A 23,132-nucleotide genomic window follows, 5' to 3' on the forward strand; every position below is an offset into this window, starting at 1 on the left:
TTGGCTGGCCTTGTCCTCACGAGAGACGCCATTACGACCGGGTTGGGATTTTGGGTCGTGACATATCTATTCCTTCTCTAAAACATGCTTTTATTAGTATCTCTGTTCCTCCTAAATGTACGTATTTTATTGGGTTTTTTGCTTTTATATCTTGTATTTCTTTATTTAATAGTTTTTTATTTAATATTGGTATTCTGGCTTTACCTTTAATGTATTTACAGTCTATTATATGTTCTCTTTGGCTTACTACATAGTATTCTTCTTTTTGTCTTTTAAACCAATTCTTTATTGTTGGTACTTCTAGTATTTTGTCTATGCTTAGGTCAAATTCTTTTCCTTTTATTTGTTCAAATATAGTGGTGTCAAATATTATTTTTTGTTCCGAAGATTGTTCATTTTGGTGTTCTTCTTGTTGTATGATTTGTATATCTTTTTCAGTCATAATTCTCTTCGTCTGATCCTTCTATTATGTTATTATTTATATCCTTTTCATTTTCTAATAATTCATTTTCTGAAAATTCATATATATTATCTTCACTTCCTAATTCATAATCTATATATTCCATTTGTGTATATTTATCATTGTCTATTATTATTTCGGAAATTTATTTTTTCTTTGGATTTTTTGGAAATTTGCAATCTTTAGCTAAGTCTCCTAGTTTTCCACAATTGTAACAAGTGCATTTTGTTAGTTTTTTCTTTTTTCTATATAGTTTTTTTATGTTTGTAATTTTTTACATAATATCTTCTTCTTGGTTTCTTATACTTATATTTGGATTTATATCTTCTTGTTTTCTTACCTTCTTTTTTGTAATATGTATCTGTGCATTCGAATTGAGGTGCTATTCTATTTTTGCAGCATGCCAAATTTTTTACTAATATTTTATCCATTTTGAAAATGTGGTATCAGAGCCAACAAAAGTAAGATAAATATTAAACATTTACTCAAATAAGTAAAACCATGGACGATAACACTAAAACTAATAGTACAAAACCGCAACAAATACCCATAAACAATGACTCAATTACAGAAATTAGGCACATTAAAATAAATAAAAAATTAAGGAAAGTAAGAAAGAAACTAAAGAAACTATACCCAAAATATGAATATTTAAGTATTACTAAAATAGCCAATGCTAGGCTATCTAAATTAATAGATACTATATCTAAAATGGAATACAAATATATTTACTAACTTAAAAATAAAAGATGAATATAGAAGAATTCGCACTAGAAGAAAAATCATATGAAAATCCAGAAGGATTAAAAATAATAATAATATTTTCTAACTTAGGAAGAAGAAACAAGAAAATAAGAAATAACCTAAACCTAATGTTAGAAAAAGAAACGGTAAAACTAGAAGATAGTTTAACTGCAATGATTAGAATAACAAAAGAAAACGAAGAAATAGATAGAAAACGAGAAATTAAGGAAGTACAACAACAAGCAAAAGAAAAAATACAACAGATAGAGGAAGTAAAGAACACTAAAATAACAGAATTAGAAAAAGAATTAGAAATACTTAAATAGCTATATGCAAGTAGACAAAAAGAAAAAGAAAAACGCAAAGAAGAAGAACAAGAGTTAAGACTGACAAATGAAATAGAAAAATTTAAATTACAGTTAGAAGAGGTACAAGATAATCCACCAAAAATAAGCATAAACGAAATAAATGATCAAAGTGATGATGATAAGGATCTAGGAGAAGACTATTCAGAAACAAGTGAGACATATACAGAAATTATAGAAAGAACAGATAAGACAACAATAAATCCAGAAATAAATACAGGAGATATGACCGAGGATAAACCAAACACATCAGGAATAAAAAATCCAAAACATCTAAACACGAGCTATTACAGAATAAGTTATGATTCACATGATAGGAACAAAACATTATGGAATAAAAGGCTAAATAGGAAATGGACACCAAGACAAATAACTGAACAATGTAATTTTTTAGATCTAGATTGTGTAGCAGATATAAATAAAATAATCCAATTATGGATAGGATATATCTCAAAACAATTAATAGATAATAAAATAGCAGTAGCTGAAACACCAGGTTATATAGAAAGAACACTCATATGAACAGTAAAACTATGGTTACAAAATTTAACAAATGAAAGCATAGATACATTGAGAAGTAATAAGAAACATGATGGTACAGTTGCAACAACGGCTACAGAAATATTGTATAAATATGAAATAGCGATAAGAAATGAATTTAGTAGTATGACAACAGAAATAGAAGAACAAAATAAAGAAAAAACTACAAATAGAAATTTAATGACAAAATTAGCAATATGTAATATGTGTTATATAGACGAATATACTTGTGCATTTAGAGACTATTATTATAGATGAACATATAGTCCGGATGAAAGTAAAGAAATAAGAAAATTATATTTTACCAAATTACCAGAACCTTTCAGCTCAAAAATAATAAAAAATTGGAATGAAGCAGAATTAGCAGATACCCTAGGAGCCCGAATAAAATTTTTACAAAACTGGTTTATAGAATTATGTGAAAAATATAAAGAAAATATTAAAATGGATAAAATATTAGTAAAAAATTTGGCATGCTGCAAAAATAGAATAGCACCTCAATTCGGATGCACAGATAAATATTACAAAAAAAAGGTAAAAAAACAAGAAAATATAAATCCAAATATAAGTATAAGAAACCAAGAAGAAGATATTATGTAAAAAATTACAAACATAAAAAACTATATAGAAAAAAGAAAAAACTAACAAAATGCACTTGTTAAAATTGTGGAAAACTAGGACACTTAGCTAAAGATTACAAATTACCAAAAAATCCAAAGAAAAAATAAATTTCCGAAATAATAATAGACAATGATAAATATACACAAATGGAATATATAGATTATGAATTAGGAAGTGAAGACAGTATATATGAATTTTCAGAAAATGAATTATCAGAAAATGAAAAGGATATAAATAATAACATAATAGAAGGATCAGACGAAGAGAATTATGACTGAAAAAGATATACAAATCATACAACAAGAAGAACACCAAAATGAACAATCTTCAGAACAAAAAATAATATTTGACACCACTATAGTTGAACAAATAAAAGGAAAAGAATTTGACCTAAGCATAGACAAAATACTAGAAGTACCAACAATAAAGAATTGGTTTAAAAGACAAAAAGAAGAATACTACGTAGTAAGCCAAAGAGAACATATAATAGACTGTAAATACATTAAAGGTAAAGCCAGAATACCAATATTAAATAAAAAACTATTAAATAAAGAAATACAAGATATAAAAGCAAAAAAACCAATAAAATACGTACATTTAGGAGGAACAGATATACTAATAAAAGCATGTTTTAGAGAAGGAATAGATACCCCTATAGAAATATACTTAGCAGGCGATAGAATTGTACAACCTATAGAAAAAAGTATAATAAGTGCAGTAAAGGGTAACTTAATATACCAAAAATTTAAATTCATAGTAAGTGCAAACTATTCAGTTGCAATAGATGATAAAAATATAGATAAATCATTAGTTCTATACTGGAAAATGTCGGGAATAGAACTAGCACCAGGAAGTAAGATATTCACAGCAAGATGTAAAAACCTATATGTCTTAACAACAAAACATAAGATAACAACTAAAAATAAAATAAATAGAATTAAAATAGAAAATCCGTTCGAAAGAATAGTATCAGTTATAGACAACAATGATTATAGTTATAAAGAAATAGACATAGAAGAAGATTTAGAAATAGTAAAAGAAAGATTAAGCACATCAAAACGAACAAGTGATGAAATACCAGAAACGTCATCAAGAATGAGTACATCAAGAAGAATAGATTACACAACTCCACAAAAATTAATAGAACAAAAAATAGAAGAAATAAACCCACATCATTATTATATAACAGGAATAATGGACCAAAGAAAATATTTAATATTAATAAACACAGGACAAGAAGAAAATTATGTTATAAGAGAATTAATACCAGAAAAAGAAATAGTAACAAAAGAACAACAATGTTCAGAATTACCAAAAGCACTAAGAAAAAGTGAAGAAACGACTGAAAAAGAATTAATTATTGGAGGAATACCAATATTAATAAATTTCAAAATATATCAAGGAGATAAAAACATTACACTAGGAATAAAATGGTTAGAAAAAGTCAAATCATATAACTTAGAAGATAGGCAATTAACAATAAGTTATGAAAACAAAAAGATAATAATCAAAAGAACCTTAATATAATAATGCCAAAAATATATATACTTGCCAAGATAATAGTAGAAGGATATTATAATAAATATTATACACCGATGATGGATACAGGAGCAGAAGCTAACATGTGTAAACATAATTGTCTACCAGAAAATAAATGGGAAAAGCTAAAAAAAACCCTAGTAGTAACAAGATATAACAATGAGGGAAGTATGATAACACACAAAGCAAGGAATCTAAAAATACAAATATGGGATAAAATATTAACCATAGAAGAAATATATAGTTATGAATTCGCAAATAAAGATATATTACTAGGAATGCCATTTTTAGATAAGTTATTCTCAGATACTATAACAAAAAGACATTGGTGGTTTACTACCCCATGTAAAAAAAGAATAGGAGCAAAAAGAGTAAATAATAAATTGAGAAAAATAACACCCTGAATTAAAGGATGTGAGAAGATCACCCAGAAATTAGAAAATATAACACTAAGCAACCATAATATAGAGATAATCATTTTCTCAATAGACAAGATAAAACAACTCCAAGATAAATTAGAACTACTATATAATGATAATCCCCTACAAGGATGGGAAAAACATAAAACGGAAATAAAAATTGAACTAATAGATAGTATAATAACACAAAAACCTTTAAAATACAATTTTAATGACCTAACAGAATTTAAAATACATATACAGGAATTGTTAGACAATAAGTACATAGAAGAAAGTAATAGCAAACACACTAGCCCAGCATTTATAGTAAATAAACATAGTGAACAAAAACGAGGAAAAAGTCGAATGGTTGTAGATTATAGAAATTTAAATGCAAAAACAAAAACATATAATTATCCAATACCAAATAAAATACTAAAAATCAGACAAATACAAGGATATAACTATTTTAGTAAATTTGACTGTAAATCAGGATTTTACCATTTAAAACTAGAAGATGAATCTAAAAAGTTGACAGCATTTACGGTACCACAAGGATTTTACGAATGGAATGTATTACCTTTTGGATATAAAAATGCACCAGGTAGATACCAACATTTTATGGATAACTACTTCAACCAATTAGAAAACTGCATAATATATATAGATGATATACTATTATATTCTAGAACAGAGAATGAACATATAAAACTACTAGAAAAATTCATACACATTGTAGAAATATCAGGAATTAGTTTAAGTAAAAAGAAAGCAGAAGTAATGAAAAAATAAATAGAATTCTTGGGTATACAAATAGATAAAAATGGAATAAAAATGCAAACTCATATAGTACAAAAAATAATTAACTTAAACGAAAAACTTGATACAAAAAAGAAGTTACAATTATTTTTAGGATTAGTTAACCAAGTAAGAGAATATATCCCTAAATTAGCAGAAAATTTAAAACCATTACAAAAAAAATTAAAGAAAGATGTAGAATACCATTTTGACGAAAAAGATAAAATACATATAAAAAGATCAAAATTATGTGTCAAAAATTACCAAAACTATATTTTTCGGATGAAAAAAGGCAGTTTACATACATAGTAGAAACTGATTCTAGTGATCACAGCTATGGAGGAGTTCTCAAATATAAATATGATAATGAAAAAACTGAACACCATTGTAGATATTATTCAGGATCATACACGGAACCACAATTAAAATGGGAGATAAATAGAAAAGAACTATTTGGATTATATAAATGTTTGTTAGCATTTGAGCCATATATCGTTTATAACAAATTTATTGTAAGAACATATAATACACAGGTAAAATGGTGGATAACACGGAAAGTACAAGATTCAGTAACAATGAAGGAAATAAGAAGGCTTGTATTAAATATATAAAATTTTACAATACAATTGAGGTAATAAAGACTGATAAAAATGTTATTGCAGACTACCTATCAAGAAAAAGGTACCCAAACTGATGACAGACAAGAAACAAAAGATTTATTTGCAATCCTTACTACTCTATCTTTACAGATGGATAGTATGGGTAAAAGATTACAACAGCTAGAGGAAAGCAAGCCAAGTCAGCAGCATGACTATAAAGATGCGGAGCTAAGTCGATCGGAAGACTCAAAATTTCCAGAGTTAGAGGGAGACGTTGGGAAACTCCGTAAAACCCATAACAATGTTTGTTTACATACAGCTGCAGGTACGAGTAAACAAGTTAATAAGAAACCATATACCAATGCCAATTTGAATAACATATTTGATAAACCAATTACTCCAAAAATACCAAAAGAAACAATGACTACAACACCACAAACCTCAACCTATGCAAATAGTCAACACCAAAATAAGAAAATATACAACCATATTACCCAGACCTATATTGAAAACATATACAAAATCCAAACATTTCTAAACCTTAACCCCAGAGCAACTACTACAACCAATCCAACACAAGACTATATGTAACGACCCGACCGGTCGTTTTGAACTCCGACGCGTCATTCAGCAGTTTGAGGCCATGAGCGACTTCATCTCAGGTATATTGACTTGTGTGTACGGTCAGAATTAAAATTCAAGAAGTTTGGAGTCAAATCTAAATGGAAATTCTCATTTTGAAAGCTTAAAATTGAAGAAATGAACTAGGATTAGAATTTTGAGTAAACGACCTCGGAATTGAGATCTGAAAGTTCCAGCATGTTTGTATGATGATTTCGGACTTGGGCGTGTGTCCGGATTTGGTTTTGGATAACCCGTGAGCATTTCGGCGTATATTGTGGAAGTTAGTATTTTAGAAGAATTTCATAAATTTGGGTTGGAAGGCATTTCAGAGTTATAGATGTGTATTTGGGATTCCGAGTCTGTGAATAGCTCCATATGATGATTTTGGATTTGGAAGTGCGATCGGAAGTGAATTCGGATGTCCGGAGGTCATTTTGAAGTCATTTGGCTAAATATAGAAATTTGAAGGTTTTAGAGAAAATTCGACCGGAAGTGGAAATTTTGATATCGGGGTCGGAATGCGATTCTGAAAGTTGGTGCAAGTCCGTAATGTCGAATATAACTTGTGTGCAAAATTTGAAGTCATTCGGACTAGTTTTGGTAAGGTTTGAGACACTTAGTCTCTTTTAAGGAAGCTTAAGTTGGAAAAGTCAACCGGATATTGACTTATGTGTTAGAGGGCTCGAAATGCGAATTTTATGGTTCAGATAGCTTCGTTAGGTTATTTGGGACTTAGGAGTGTGTCCGGAATATTTTTGTGATGACCGGTGTAGAATTTAGCTTGAATTGGCGAAGTTAGTATTTTGGCGAATTCCGGTTGATAGGTGAGATTTTGATCCGGGAGTCGGAATGGAATTCCAAGAATTGTTGTAGCTTTGTTATGTCATTTGTGATGTGTGTGCAAAATTTCAGGTCATTCGGACATCGTTTGGTCGGGTTTTTGATCGAAAGTGTATTTTCGGAAGTTTTTGGAAACTTAGGCTTGAATTCGATGATAATTTGATGTTTTGATATTATTTTGGGTGTTTTGAAGGTTGGGACAAGTTTTAATGATATTGTGGGACATGTTGATATAATTGGTTAAGGTCCCGAGGGCCTCGGGTGGATTTCGGAAGATTAACGGAATGAAATTCGGACCAAAAAGAAAAGAAAAAAAGCTGCAGAAATTTCTGCTGCAATTTTCTGATTCGGGGAGCCTACCTTAGAAGCTCATATCTCGGGATATATAAAGAGTTATATGGTGTACAACCTATCAAATTAAAGATCTTCGAGTCTAGTTTCTAAATCTTCAATCCGTTTGTCATTTGGATACTTATACAAGAAGTTATTGGTGTTTAAACAAAAGGTGTCCGACAAGGAAAATTTTTAATATGATGTACAACTTGTATAGCACAAGTGCAAGGTACAACTCGACGAAGCACGGACAGATTCTTTTAAACACGGATTTGGCTTATTTCTTTCATTTCTTTCATTTGGCTTGGATTATTTTGGAGAGAATTTCAAGGGGGATTTCATCAAGCATCAAAGGTGAGTTGTTTCTACTTATTTCTAAGTTAAATACATGGATTAGAGCTGAAAACTCAAGTAAATTATGGACAAAAATGGTGGTTTAGGGCTTGAAACTTAAGAGAATTAAATGGTGATTTGAGGGGTCAAATGAACTCCGATTTTTGTGAATTTGGTATGTATAAACTCGTGGCGAGATAAGGGTCGTATTGATGTAAAAATTTTCTGAATTTTGAGACGTGGGCCCGGGGCTCGGGTTTTGCTAATTTCGGGATTTTCGACATTTTTCGAGTCTTTTCGATTGGGTTATATTCCCTTAGCCTATTGTAACGTATTTGTTGTGGTTTAGACTAGATTCGACGTGCGAAGAGGTCGTTTCAAGAGGAAAGTGCATTGCGGACTAGTCTACGGCCGGTTAGAGGTGAGTAATACTTGTAAATGATATCCTAAGGGTTTGAAACTCCGGATTTGCACATCATAGTGTTGTATTGAGGTGACTTGCACGCCAGATATGAGCGTGGGGTAGAGCACCATTGGGGATTGTGACTTGGTCCGTCCCGGTTGTTGATTTTACTGCGTATTTGACTGCAATTTCTTGTTATCATCATAATTTGGGTTGATTGCCATGTTTGTGGCCTTGTGCTGACTTTTAAAATCCTTCGAGGATTGATATTACTGCTTAGCATGATTTGCATATCATCTAACTTCAGTCCAAGGTTTTAAATGCTGTTTTTGCAAACCCAGCCGTATTTCTAAGTTTTGAAAACTTAAATGACATTTTAAATGCATTTCGGGCTGGAAATTTCGATTTTGTAAATGCCCAAGGGGCTTACTATATTATTTTCTGGACTGATAATAAAGTGACTTGAAACAGTGATAACAATGACACTGTAATATATATACTTGAAACAGTGGTAATAATGACACTGTAATATATATACTTGAAACAGTGGTAACAATGACACTGTAATATATATATACCTGAAACAGTGGTAACAATGACACTGTATCTTATACTTGAAACAGTGGTAACAATGACACTGAAATATATACTTGGAACAGTGGTAACAATGGCACTGTAGGATATAAATTTGTCAGGTAACATTGGCTGACTAGTCAGGTAACATTGACTGACCAATATATTGCGCTTGGGCTGTAGGAGCCCCTCCAGAGTCTGTACATGACACTGAAATATACACTTGGAACAGTGGTAACAATGGCACTATAGGATATAAATTGGTCAGGTAACATTGGCTGACCGGTCAGGTAACATTGACTGACCAGTATATTGCGCTTGGGCTGTATGAGCCCCTCCGGAGTCTGTACACACCCCCAGTGAGCGCCGTCGACGATAAATAAATATGGATGGCTCGGACTGCACGCCGTAGTGAGTACTGGAATGTACCATCATATGCATTGCATTGCATTCATGCATTTGTTCATTATTTGTCGTTGTGATATTTCTGGAGATATTTATCTGCTTTTGCTGGTGCTATCTGATCCTTGAGTGTTGGGGCCCGAGTGGCTGACCAGGAACGAAGATATTGCCCGAGGGGCGGGTTTCTGTGCATAGTGACACCGATGGCTGGAATTATTTTGCAACTGTTAAAAAGATTATTTTCAAAAGAGGTTTAAAACTGAGTCAGATATTTTATAAAGGATTTTCATGGAATTACTGTTTTCAAAAAGGGTTGTACCGTCTTAGATAGCATGATGAAGTGTTATTACGTGATTTCTTATCGCTCAGTTATTATTTACTCTTATTACCAATGAGTTGGAAGTACTCACTTTACTCCCTGCATCTCGCGTGCAGTTGCAGGTACTGTTCACCCGGTAGCGGGTTATTAGCGGACTGAAGGTATACTATTGTAGCTGAGCAAGGTGACCGTCAGCGTTCACGGCACCGTATTTCTTCATTGATTCTAAATTCCATTATGTATATTGCTGGTCTTGTATTAGTATTTAGATCTTTAGATGCTCGTGGCTTGTGACACCCCGATTTCGGGCTGAGTCAGGATGGTTTCCATTATTCTATCATGTTTACTTCGCACTTGTGATTATATTATCTGCGAATTAGACTTATTCCTGCTAAGTAATTATAAAGAGATGTATTGTTTTGTTGTTAGTTGGCCTTGTCCCCACGAGAGGCGCCATCACGACCGGGTTGGGATTTTGGGTCGTGACAAGTTGGAATCAGAGCCTAGGTTACTAGGTCTCACGAGTCATGAGCAGGTTTAGTAGAGTCTTGCGGATCGGTACAGAGACGTCTGTATTTATCCTCGAGAGGCTGCAGAACCTTTAGAAAAACTTCACATTCTTGAATTCTTATCGTGCGTCCTTGATTCAGCTTGAAAAGAAACTTTTGAAATTCCTTCCGCGTGATCGTATACACCAACGGGCGCTCAGTATCAGATGTGCCTTGATGGCTTGTGATTCCCTGATTGAGGGGCGAGACATGATCTCTATGACTTGATGTTGGGCTAGTCTGAAGGACTTGAGGCCGGATCTTTGCTTATGGCAGGAGCGCCGAGGTGTTGATTGTGTGAACATGTGTTTTTGAACTTATATGTTCGGTAGTGTCCCCGTTAGTGGAAACGACGGCTGTGGCTATGTGAGGAGTATATTAGTAATACGAGGCATATCCATATGAATTGGAAGTGATGAGAAGGGGTATGTTGGATGATGGAAGAATTAGTAGATGCTTAAAGTCTATCTTGATTCAAGTTATAGCCCGAGTTAAGGGCGTGTGAAGAATCTTTTCAGGACTCCTTGTTGGGAGTGAAGTAAATATCATGTGGCGGTATGAGTAAAGACTCAGGAAGATCAAATGACTGCGTAATGCTTATGGCGGTGGAAGGTATACGGAAATATTATATTGAGGCGAAGTAGGTGGGTTATCTCCCGTGAAGTGTGTTGAGGTGGTGTGATCCTCATGTGAATGATAGAAGATCTTATGTGCAAATGAAAGGTACGTGTTAAAATTTAAAATTTGGGATCGCTTAAGAGAGTGGGCTTAACTGTTGCGGGGATGAATGCGAGATTTGCAGAAGATTTACAGTACTAGATGATCTGAGTTTTCACAAGCTTACAAATGATTTGAGTTTAATCTCACTATGGTATTGTGGCATCAATAGAGTAAAAGTGTTATGAGCTATTGAGGGTATCTTGATCTATGGCTTCGAGCCAAGTAGAGGTAGTGGAAAGATAATGTATTTACTAGGCCAGTTATGGTTCTGACAGAAGATGCAGACGTATCAAGAGATCACCTAATGAATCAGGTAAAGATCAGGATGTTAGAGGTGGAGGTGAGACTCCTAGAGGTGGAGACACAGTCCAGTGATATATTTTCTATGGTATGGCTGAGGTTGCTACACCAGACGACATCGTTATAAGTATGGTCTCGAATTATTATAAAGTCAAAATTTCCTTAACTTGATTCGGTTTTGAGTATCGAGGAAAGTTCTCCTATTGTGCTCCACTTATGAGTGAGCTTCATAATTCTTAAATCTACATATGTGAATACTTCTGTTGGGGAGATTATACGGAGATAGCTATGTCTATCATTATGTGTTGGTCACTAAAAATAGTTGTGAGGCTAAAAGTGACCTTTGTTAATCAATTCGATGAGTTTGATGTAATTTCTAAATAATTGATTTCAGTTGAAAATTATATGCCCTACCGGTAAGAGGGATCATTGTATGTTGTGATTTTGTTTAAACGAAATTATTTGAAAGAAGGAAGAAAGGAAATGAAAAATTTTAGTTGGCACAATGTGCAAAATACTTGTGATTCAGAGTTGAGGATGAGATCCTCACATTTTTATATGATATGAAATATTTAAACCGGGCTATAAGCTGCGTAGGATGTTATATTAGGACGAGGTCCTTGTGGTGAAAAAAAAAGAATATGTGTTTAAAATTCTCCCTTGTGAAAATTAAAAATTTGTACTATAGTACTTATAGGGAGTCATGCCTATGATGCTTATTTGAAAATTCTTGTACGAATATCTCTGTGCATAATTTGCCAAATTGTATTGTAATTATTGAGTTTTAGCTTATGAGATGAGTTCCCAGGTGACGTTAAATGTGACTCATTAATCTGAGTAAGTAATAATGAGGTCTTCATGCCTCACATTCTGTTGTTAGTATTGTGAAAATTTGAAATGAGGTGGTGGTTAATATGAGATTTATTGATAATGATGGAATTATTTATGAACAACTATTAAGACCAGAAATGTGGTTATGATCATACAAATGATGCGTTTCATGTCAAAATATCATTGTGATAATGTCGAGCTTGTAATGCGGAGATTAGTGTTATTGATATACTTGTGGTACTTGTTGGGTTGTGGACACACTGTTAGGAGTTGTTTTGGTGTTACTCTGACAGATGGATAGGCCCAATTACAAGGGAGACTTTGCCGAAATATTTGAAAAATCTGGGAGTTAGTCAAATTTTGGGGACTTAAGAAAGTTGAAATGTTGGAAGAATATCTAAGATCTATATGAAGTCGTTCGGTTCATTTGGTTGTAGATTGTGGGGTGTTGTCCCGGATATGGTGGTAGTTCTTTCATGTTATGAGAAGAAATGACTTATTACGGTTCCAGGAAAGGCTATCAGCCTAGTTCAGTGCGAGCAGAATCGACCTGAAGTGGGTGAATGGATTTAAATAGTATTATGGGGTTCATATGAGACCGTTGGTCATTGTCTGTGGTGATTGGTTGTCTGAGCAGCTCGTACTAGGTGATGCGAGCCTATTGGTATCGGGGACCATTGCAGTGGGATTGTGTGAGGTATATTACAAGGTAGTTACCAGTATTTGGGTAGTAAGGATGTGATGATCTTAGTAAAAAAGGAGAGAATTAATGTTTGGTTAATTCTGCAAATGGTTAGAAATTTCTGCACATCTCCTCCGTTGTGGTTGTATCGTCAGCATTATACCAGAATGTATAGGTATATCATCATATGCATTGAGAGCATCAGGGTCGTGGAATTTTGGCTATTAAGGTTCATGGAGTGTCATTGTGGTTAGATGGTGAATTATGTGATGCATGGTGCTAATTCAACAAAGGTATGCAGTCATGTTCTGGTACCTCGTGTGGTAGTTGATAAAGTGTTTATATACAGGGAACAGGTCTGGCAGATAATTTCAGGTGTTGGAATTGGGTTCTGAGCATATTGTATGGATAAAAGAGGATATCTGCAGATTTGATCAAACTAATGTGCTCAACGGAGTAGTGGTAGCATGGGAAGGTGCATGATGTGTTAAACAGGTGATTTTGGACTACTTCAGTGTAGTTCCCAGCACGTTCGAGGACGAACGTATGTTTAAGTGGGGGAGATTGTAACGACCCGACCGATCGTTTTGAACTCCGACACGTCATTCAGCAGTTTGAGGCTATGATCGGCTTCATCTCAGGTATATTGACTTGTGTGTACAGTCAGAATTAAAATTCAAGAAGTTTGGAGTCAAATCTAAATGGAAATTCTCATTTTGAAAGCTTAAAATTGAAGAAATGAACTAGGATTAGAATTTTGAGTAAACGACCTCGGAATTGAGATCTGAAAGTTCCAGCATGTTCGTATGATGATTTCGGACTTGGGCGTGTGTCCGGATTTGGTTTTGGATAACCCGTGAGCATTTCGGCGTATATTGTGAAAGTTAGTATTTTAGAAGAATTTCATAAATTTGGGTTGGAAGGCATTTCAGAGTTATAGATGTGTGTTTGGGATTCCGAGTTTGTGAATAGCTCCGTATGGTGATTCTGGAGTTGGAAGCACGATCGGAAGTGAATTCGGATGTCCGGAGGTCATTTTGAAGTCATTTGGCTAAATATAGAAATTTGAAGGTTTTAGAGAAAATTCGACCGGAAGTGGAAATTTTGATATCAGGGTCAGAATGCGATTCCGAAAGTTGGTGCAAGTCCGTAATGTCGAATATGACTTGTGTGCAAAATTTGAAGTCATTCGGACTAGTTTTGGTAAGGTTTGAGACACATAGTCTCTTTTAAGGAAGCTTAAGTTGGAAAAGTCAACCGGATATTGACTTATGTGTTATAGGGCTCGAAATGTGAATTTTATGGTTCGGATAGCTTCGTTAGGTGATTTGGGACTTAGGAGTGTATCCGAAATATTTTTGTGATGATCGGTGTAGAATTTAGCTTGAATTGGCGAAATTAGTATTTTGGCGAATTCCGGTTGATAGGTGAGATTTTGATCCGGGAGTCGGAATGAAATTCCGAGAATTGCTGTTGCTTTGTTATGTCATTTGTGATGGGTGTGCAAAATTTCAGGTCATTCAGACATCGTTTTGTCGGATTTTTGATCGAAAGTGTATTTTCGGAAGTTTTTGGAAACTTAGGCTTGAATTCAGTGATGATTTGATGTTTTGATGTTATTTTGGGTGTTTCGAAGGCTGGGACAAGTTTGAATGATATTGTGGGACATGTTGATATAATTGGTTAAGGTCCCGAGGGCCTCGGGTGGATTTCGGAAGGTTAACGGAATGAAATTCGGACCAAAAAGAAAAGAAAAAAAGCTGCAGAAATTTCTGCTGCAATTTTCTGATTCGGGGAGCCTACTTTAGAAGCTCATATCTCGGGATATATAAAGAGTTATATGGTGTACAACCTATCAAATTAAATATCTTCGAGTCTAGTTTCTAAATCTTCAATCCGTTTGCCATTTAAATACTTATACAAGACGTTATGGGTGTTTAAACAGAAGGTGTCCGACAAGGAAAATTTTTAATATGATGTACAACTTGTATAGCACAAGTGCAAGGTACAACTCGACGAAGCACAAACAGATTCTTTTAAACACGGATTTGGCTTATTTCTTTCATTTCTTTCATTTGGCTTGGATTATTTTGGAGAGAATTTCAAGGGGGATTTCATCAAGTATCAAAGGTGAGTTGTTTCTACTTATTTCCAAGTTAAATACATGGATTAGAGCTGAAAACTCAAGTAAATTATGGACAAAAATGGTGGTTTAGGGCTTGAAACTTAAGAGAATTAAATGGTGATTTGAGAGGTCAAATGAACTCCGGTTTTTGTGAATTTGGTATATATAGACTCGTGGCGAGATAAGGGTCGTATTGATGTAAAAATTTCTGAATTTTGAGACGTGGGCCCGAGGCTCGGGTTTTGCTAATTTCGGGATTTTCGATATTTTTTGAGTCTTTTCGATTGGGTTATATTCCCTTAGCCTATTGTAACGTATTTGTTGTGGTTTAGACTAGATTCGACGCGCGAAGAGGTCGATTCAAGAGGAAAGTGCATTGCGGACTAGTCTACGGCCGGTTAGAGGTGAGTAATACTTGTAAATGATATCCTGAGGGTTTGAAACTCCGGATTTGCACATCATAGTGTTGTATTGAGGTGATTTGCATGCCAGATATGAGCGTGGGGTAGAGCACCATTGGGGATTGTGACTTGGTCCGTCCCGGTTGTTGATTTTACTGCGTATTTGACTGCAATTTCTTGTTATCATCATAATTTGGATTGATTGCCATGTTTGTGGCCTTGTGCCGACTTTTAAAATCCTTCGAGGATTCATATTACTGCTTAGCATGATTTGCATATCATCTAACTTCAATCCAAGGTTTTAAATGCTGTTTTTGCAAACCCAGCCGTATTTCTAAGTTTTGAAAACTTAAATGACATTTTAAATGCATTTCGGGCTGGAAATTTCGATTTTGTAAATGCCTAAGGGGCTTACTATATTATTTTCTGGACTGATAATAAAGTGACTTGAAACAGTGGTAACAATGACACTGTAATATATATACTTGAAACAGTGGTAATAATGACACTGTAATATATATACTTGAAACAGTGGTAACAATGACATTGTACTGTATATACCTGAAACAGTGGTAACAATGACACTGTATGTTATACTTGAAACAGTGGTAACAATGACACTGAAATATATACTTGGAACAGTGGTAACAATGGCACTGTAGGATATAAATTGGTCAGGTAACATTGGCTGACTAGTCAGGTAACATTGACTGACCAGTATATTGTGCTTGGGCTGTAGGAGCCCCTCCAGAGTCTGTACATGACACTGAAATATATACTTGGAACAGTGGTAACAATGGCACTGTAGGATATAAATTGGTCAGGTAACATTGGCTGACCGGTCAGGTAATATTGACTGACCACTTTACTCCCTGCACCTCACGTGCAGTTGCAGGTACTGTTCACCCGGTAGCGGGTTATTAGCGGACTGAAGGTATACTATTGTAGCTGAGCAAGGTGACCGTCAGCGTTCACGGCACCATATTTCTTCATTGATTCTAAATTCCATTCTGTATATTGCTGGTCTTGTATTAGTATTTAGATCTTTAGATGCTCGTGGCTTGTGACACCCCGATTTCGGGCTGAGTCGGGATGGTTTCCATTATTCTATCATGTTTACTTCGCACTTGTGATTATATTATCTGCGAATTAGACTTATTCCTGCTAAGTAATTATAAAGAGATGTATTGTTTTGTTGTTGGCTGGCCTTGTCCCCACGAGAGGCGCCATCACGACCGGGTTGGGATTTTGGGTCGTGACACTATATAACCCAAAAACTCCAAGGATATAATAGACTTATTGCCCAACCAAAGACCAGATCCAATCTAGTAAAAACATGTTACAATTACGGATTACTTATCACAATATATACCTATGATGGAGAAAAGATAAGTGGAATACCAGAGATATATAAAGCATTTATTACATATAAAAGAATTACAAAAGGAAACCTATTTTTTATAAAATTCTATACAGCACCAGCTGAGATACTATACGATGAGATAAAACCTCTTATACAGGTTGTAAAAATAGTATTGACACGAGATATGATAATACCAGAAGAGATAGAACAACAACCAGAGATACCAAAAATCGAGATACCGAGTTTTTACGCCAACAAAAGAATAATTGGAATAGCAACTATTATCCAAGAATTAGCCAACAATTATCTACAGGAAAATGCCATTTGGAGCTACTACTTAAGAGATCAACTAATGATATATGCAAATTCAAGGGAACTACGACAAGGAGATATAGATGAAGTCCAAAAATGGATTTTATCATTATTAAAACCAGAGATGCAACCAACTACAAGAGCACTAAAGAAAGGATTTATTTTCACCGAATTACTAACAAGATACTGCAAATTAGTAGGCCAAAAGTACCCAGATCACATATGTTCAAAGTGCAATGGAGAAGATAATTATGTACCAGAAGTACAACTGGAATAAAGATACCAACATAAAAACAAAGAAAGAAGACAACTATAACAAACAGATAATGTAAAAAGTCGTAAAGTAAATAGTACGAGTCATATTCATGAACAGTAAAGGTCATTCATGAAGAGTCGTTTGTAAATAGTAAGAGTCATTTGAGTATGTAAAAAGTCATAAAGTAAATAGTACGAGTCATATTCATGAACAGTAAAGGTCGTTCATGAAGGGTTGTTTGTAAAAAGTAAGAGTCATTTGAGTTTTCTATATATAGTCTGTATCCAAGAAGAAGGAAAACGGACCCTCACCTTCTCTCTTATAAATTTTTTAATTTAAAGTCTTTCATAATAACAACTATGGAACATTCAAACGAGCTACAAGATCAGGTATGTTTATTCATAGTCATGTCTAACTAAGCTTTTGTATTCCTTATAATCTCTTGAATATCATAACTGTTTATCATGTTATAGTACTGTTATAAAGAACATCTTGAGAAAGCTTGCCATGTCTAATAATGCTGAGAGTAGTTAAGCCCAGACTATACCATCCTAAGGTCGAAACCGGTAGGCAAGGAAGCCGTTTAGGGGAGTAGACAGAGTTGAGGCGCTGTTAGGGAAAATGATTGAAGCAAGAAAACCATGGTAGTGACCAGAAAAGATTGTTCAGAATAACTTATTAAAGGATGATAAACCCTATGATAAACAATGAGGTTAGAGGGAATATGTTTAGTAAACACATGATAAGAATAAATAAAAATAGATCTAATGAGAAACCACACATATCTACTAGATGACAATAATGATTACAAAATGCTCATATTATATACTTTTAACCAACTTAATAACGATATTAGAAGAAAAATTTATGATATTTTGGTTACTTTTGAAATAATAAACATAATGGAACAAGGATATACAGAACTAATTCTCTGAGAGAAAATAGACGAATTATATTTATATGAACTAGATTTATATTCAGATTAATGATCAGCTACGAATATCTGTAGTACTGGTTACGAACTTTAGAAAATATAAATTTATTAGAAAAGTTATTAAGAGAAAATATAGAAGAATATCAAAAAACCCAAGATATCCAATACTTAGAATACACGGGAGAAAATATAAAAGAAATTTCAAGGTTAATCCCGCTAGCCGCAAAATATTATGAAAAAACATTTAGCTTATAATACTTATAATAAACTAAGGGTCCTCCCTATTGGAAAATATGGAAAATATGGAAAATATGGAAAATGACCAGGGGGGACCCGATGTAAAAGTATGTGTGTACATGCTCAAAAACCCCTCATCGTAGGTCATGATGCTCTCCTCAGAGGAAGGTATTTGTAGCACCACTCCTTCTCCCCATCCACAGTCTTTTCTGATTACTTCAAGGTGTTCCTCCCTTACTGATAAGATGAACCTCGATGCGTGCTCCCGATGTCCTTGAACATTGGGAGGTATCTCCAACGTAAAGTCACTCCTCGAGACAAATCACTTCAAGGCCCGTTCACTGGGCAACGGTAGTATAGCACCGACCAGACGCAGAATAGAGGTAGAACTCCACTCTCATTGATGGGTGGATGTCAACGTAGCAGTCATGGCTATGATAAAATAATAGGAGTAGGATATAGATTTGGGCAAAGAGTTTAAGTTGAAATGATGAGAGAATTAGCATAAAGCGCCAAGTTCTATGAAAGAAATAGTTACTCATAGTAGCAAAATCTCCACTGAAGAAGCAAGTGAATGAATATATAAGGGCAAAGCAGCGGCTGCTCGCCTACCTAGAGGGCTAATTAATTCTGACCATGGTAGCGTCACTTTTTCCTGGGGAAATGTACTGGCGGGACCACCTGGGATCTCCCCGGGGCTCCCTTTATCAGATCACATGAATGGTGCTACCCCACAAAAATCGAGAGGTATCAAGACCTCGCGGGCTTCTAGCTATCATAAGCATCGGGCCCAAAGAAGCTGTCAACCTAACTTTAATGTAAGACTCGATTTCAAGGGTCTCGATTACTCCAAGAATGGGCTCCAAAGAGTTAATATTAAAATTCAAAGAATAACTTAGCAAGAGCAACGAGATATAAAAAACTTGGGGCAGAAAAACCCTTCTGCATTGCCAAAAACATATTTACAAGGGACGTCTTTACAAGACTCATTCCCCCGGGAGTACAAGCACAGAAAGAAAACGAAGAAAAAAAAAGAGCAAAAGTGACACAAGGCCTACTCTTCATTGCCACTATCCTCTGAACCATCTGCAGGATCCTCATCTAGAGCGATCAAGAGCACCGACTTTCTTTCCAACTCTCGGGCCTCCTTAATTTCGGCTGAAAGATCGATTCCTCTAGTTCTGACCCCCTCCAAGGCTTCCCTCCTCTCCTTTGCTCTAGCATGATCAATAGCTCGGGCTAGGTTTAGCTCGGCCCCTATTGATATCTTACGGGTTATTTGATTTGTCGTGGATGTGTCCTGCAGATAAGTAGCAACTTTTCCTTCGATCTAGGACTTGGCCGTAGTCAGCACAGCAACCTCCTTTCGAGCATTTTGGAGAAGATCATGGGTCGACGCCAACTCCGAGGCCGCCACCCTATTTCATTCCCTCAGCTCGAGGATCTTCACATTCTTTTGCCTGATCAGAGAATCAATTTGCCTGATCTACGAGGGGAAAGGTAGGCTAGTTAGTATCAGATTATAGGAATGAAGGGTGAACTCATTCAAAACAAAATACCTGCTCAGCAAGAGCAGCCTTTTCTCGGAATGCTACCTCCTAAGCAGCCCGGAGCTCGCCTGACTCTTTCTCCTTTCCAGCAGAGTAAGCCTCTGACTCTCGCAGTCCTAAGTTCAGCCTCTCAAGCTCCTTCTCACAGCATGAAAGCTCCTTATTAAGCCTAGAGAGGGCATGATCATACATCTCCTTACACTACAACAAAACGGAAGAGTTAGAAGAATGAAGAAAAATGCTCGAGACTAAGGGAAATATACATAAAACAGCTATCACCTGCTGCATGAACCTCTCTGCCGCATTGATAGAGCTAGGATTGTCAATATTGATGTTTTGTCTAACATCGTCAAGAATGTTCCCAAGCGCGCCTCCCCCTTGAGAGGACCCCCGGCTTTGGCGGTATTCGCATCTTGAGCATCCCTTAGCTCCCCTGAAGAGAACTGAGGGCCCAAACTGAAACCATCTATGTCAACGATGTAACCGATGGGCAACTCCTGCCCCTGAAAAGCTCCAAGTCTCATCCCTTTAGGATCAGTGACAACGGTTCCCCCAATGGAAACTACACCAAATCCGGTCATGGGATCTGGGACCGTATTGACACCCTCCTAGAGGGTTTTCGATTCACGGGACCGACCTGAGTCGGCCGTTCCCGATTCAGTAGCCTCCGGTCGAGGCACCTGCGAGGCTCTCACGCCCGACCTTGTCCTCTGTGCCAACAGGCACTTTCCTTCATCATCATCATCATCATCATCATCATCATTATCATCATCATCATCATCCTCAGCACCAGGGCTAGCTCCGGAAGTTGAAGCCGAGGTCCTAATAACGGCTCAAGGCTCATATGACTTAGGTTTCTTTGCCACGGGAGGATCGGTAGCCACCTTGCCTTTTCTTTTCATGCCCTTGGCAGGCTCTGAAGGCCTGCATGAGTGCAGTGACCGTAACTTATCAGCATAAAGGATACGGGGAAAAAACATAAATCTAAGGCATAGGTGGCAAGGAAGCTTTACCGTGATTCTTGGCCACCCACCGCTTTTTTACCAGGTCCGGCTAGGACTGAACAAGATATGGGAATGCGATGTCCAACCACTCAATCCATCCTGGCAGATCCGAGACTGCTTCGGGATACCAAGCGGTAGCTGCAGAAACCAAAAAGAGGTCATTTCTCTGGAAGAAAAGAAAGAAAATCACAAAACATGTCAGAAGGAAAAAATGCTTACGTTGTGTGTTCCACTTCTCCGGGAAGGCATCCTCTCGGCTGGAATGATGTCCAAGGTCCTCACCCGGACGAACCTACTCATCCACCTGCGATCCTTCTCCTCGTCGGTGCTCGAGAAAAATAATTTTTTGGATCGGTGGTGTAGCCTAATCAAACCTCGATAAAATCGAGGGCTGTACAACCTAATCAAATGGTCGAGGGTAAAGGTCTCGCCCTCAACCCCATCGAAGAAATGGCGGAGCATCAAGACTATCATCTAGAAAGAAGGATATATTTGACCGAGTGTCATTTGATATTTGTCACAAAAATTGAGGATAATCAGGTCTATCTCTGGAGGAGGGTATGTAGAGGGATCAGCAGGATCCAATGTGAACAGGTAAGTATACACATGAAGGAAGCCAACCTTGTGGTCCGTTACATTCTCATCAGGGATGGGAATCTCCACCTCCACTGCCTCCCTCCATCGACAGTCTTTCTTCACTGTCCCTATGTTGGTCACTGCACTAATGTATCGGGACACGTGTGTCACACCTCCTTTTTTCCTTTACACCCCGTAAAGGGTATAAATATAAAGGATTTTTTCCAATTAAAGGACAATCGAAATGGGATTTGTTTATTTAAAGATTCAGAGTCACCACTTGGGAGATTTAGAGTGTCCCAAGTCACTGGTTGAATCCCGAATCGAGGAAAAATTGACTCTGTTTAACAGTCCGCGAACCTGGGAGAAGATGTGAGGCATTCCCGAGTTCCATGGTTCTAGCATGGTCGCTCAACTGTTATAATCGGCTTAATTATCTGATTTTAATCCATTACGAACCTATGTGCAGATTTTAATCCCTTAACCGTTTTTAATTATTTTTAAAGAAGATTGAACGTCGTTTAAAACACGTCTTTGGATCGCGCCACATGAAATGCACCCGCAATCCTAAACATATTTCATTCAACATTTAAAGATTTGATTTGGGTCACATGAAATGCGCACCCGAGTTTAAGAAAGTAAAATTATTAAATAACGCGCCCTAAAGCGACTACGCGTTTTTAACTTTACGAGGGCCATGGAAAATTCGCTAAATGGCATGCCTCGAATTCTAAGAATTAAAATATTAACTAAGCAAGGGCCATGCATTTGAAGATTTTATTTGGCACGACCCCTCAATTCAAGTTTAAAAAAAAAAGAATTCGAACTAGACTTTGGAGGACCATAAGCCATAAACTATATCTTACTTACTATGGCACGCCTCAAATCTAATTGCCTAAAATTCTTATTTTTAAAATTATGAGGGCCATAGACTATTGGTGTCATTAATATCGCTCACCTTAATTATTTTAAAGGTTGAATTATTTAACACTCAATGAAGTTAAAGTTCCCTATGGTCGTTTAATTAACAGTCAAAGGCCACAAATGGGCTTCCCATGTGAAGTCCAGAACCAGGAAGCGAAAGGACTGGGCGTGACTGGACCGCAATTACGACCCAAATCATACTCGAAAGAAGCTGTTAAGCTTGGGCCCAGAAATGAGCCCAATTTCGAAACCTCAACAGGTCTGAGTGAATAACTCAGTGTCGAGTCCCTGCAGGCCAAGAACCAGTGATATTCAACAACAAAAATGAGACCATTATGTGTGCAAACTACCTTTGGGCTCGTTTTTTTTAGCAGCAAGCAATGACAATGGAATTCTCATCATGGACAACATGTATGATCTAGTTTTAAACTTGTATCACTATTAGTAATGCATTTTGACCGTATCCTATTACAGAAAG

At 35.8% G+C, this 23,132-nt stretch overlaps 1 protein-coding gene across 1 annotated transcript; it reads left to right on the forward strand.

Moving 5' to 3' along the window:
- Nucleotides 1-6,115: 6,115 nt before the first annotated feature.
- On the forward strand, nucleotides 6,116-20,104 carry LOC142174481 (uncharacterized). Its single transcript, XM_075240281.1, has 3 exons — nucleotides 6,116-6,644; nucleotides 16,759-17,222; nucleotides 19,907-20,104. Exons 1-3 carry the CDS (start codon nucleotides 6,116-6,118, stop codon nucleotides 20,102-20,104), a joined length of 1,191 nt encoding a protein of 396 aa, XP_075096382.1.
- The last annotated feature ends 3,028 nt before the right edge of the window (nucleotides 20,105-23,132 follow it).

Source organism: Nicotiana tabacum, chromosome 20 (assembly GCF_000715075.1).
Source record: "Nicotiana tabacum cultivar K326 chromosome 20, ASM71507v2, whole genome shotgun sequence".
Taxonomy (NCBI): domain Eukaryota; kingdom Viridiplantae; phylum Streptophyta; class Magnoliopsida; order Solanales; family Solanaceae; genus Nicotiana; species Nicotiana tabacum.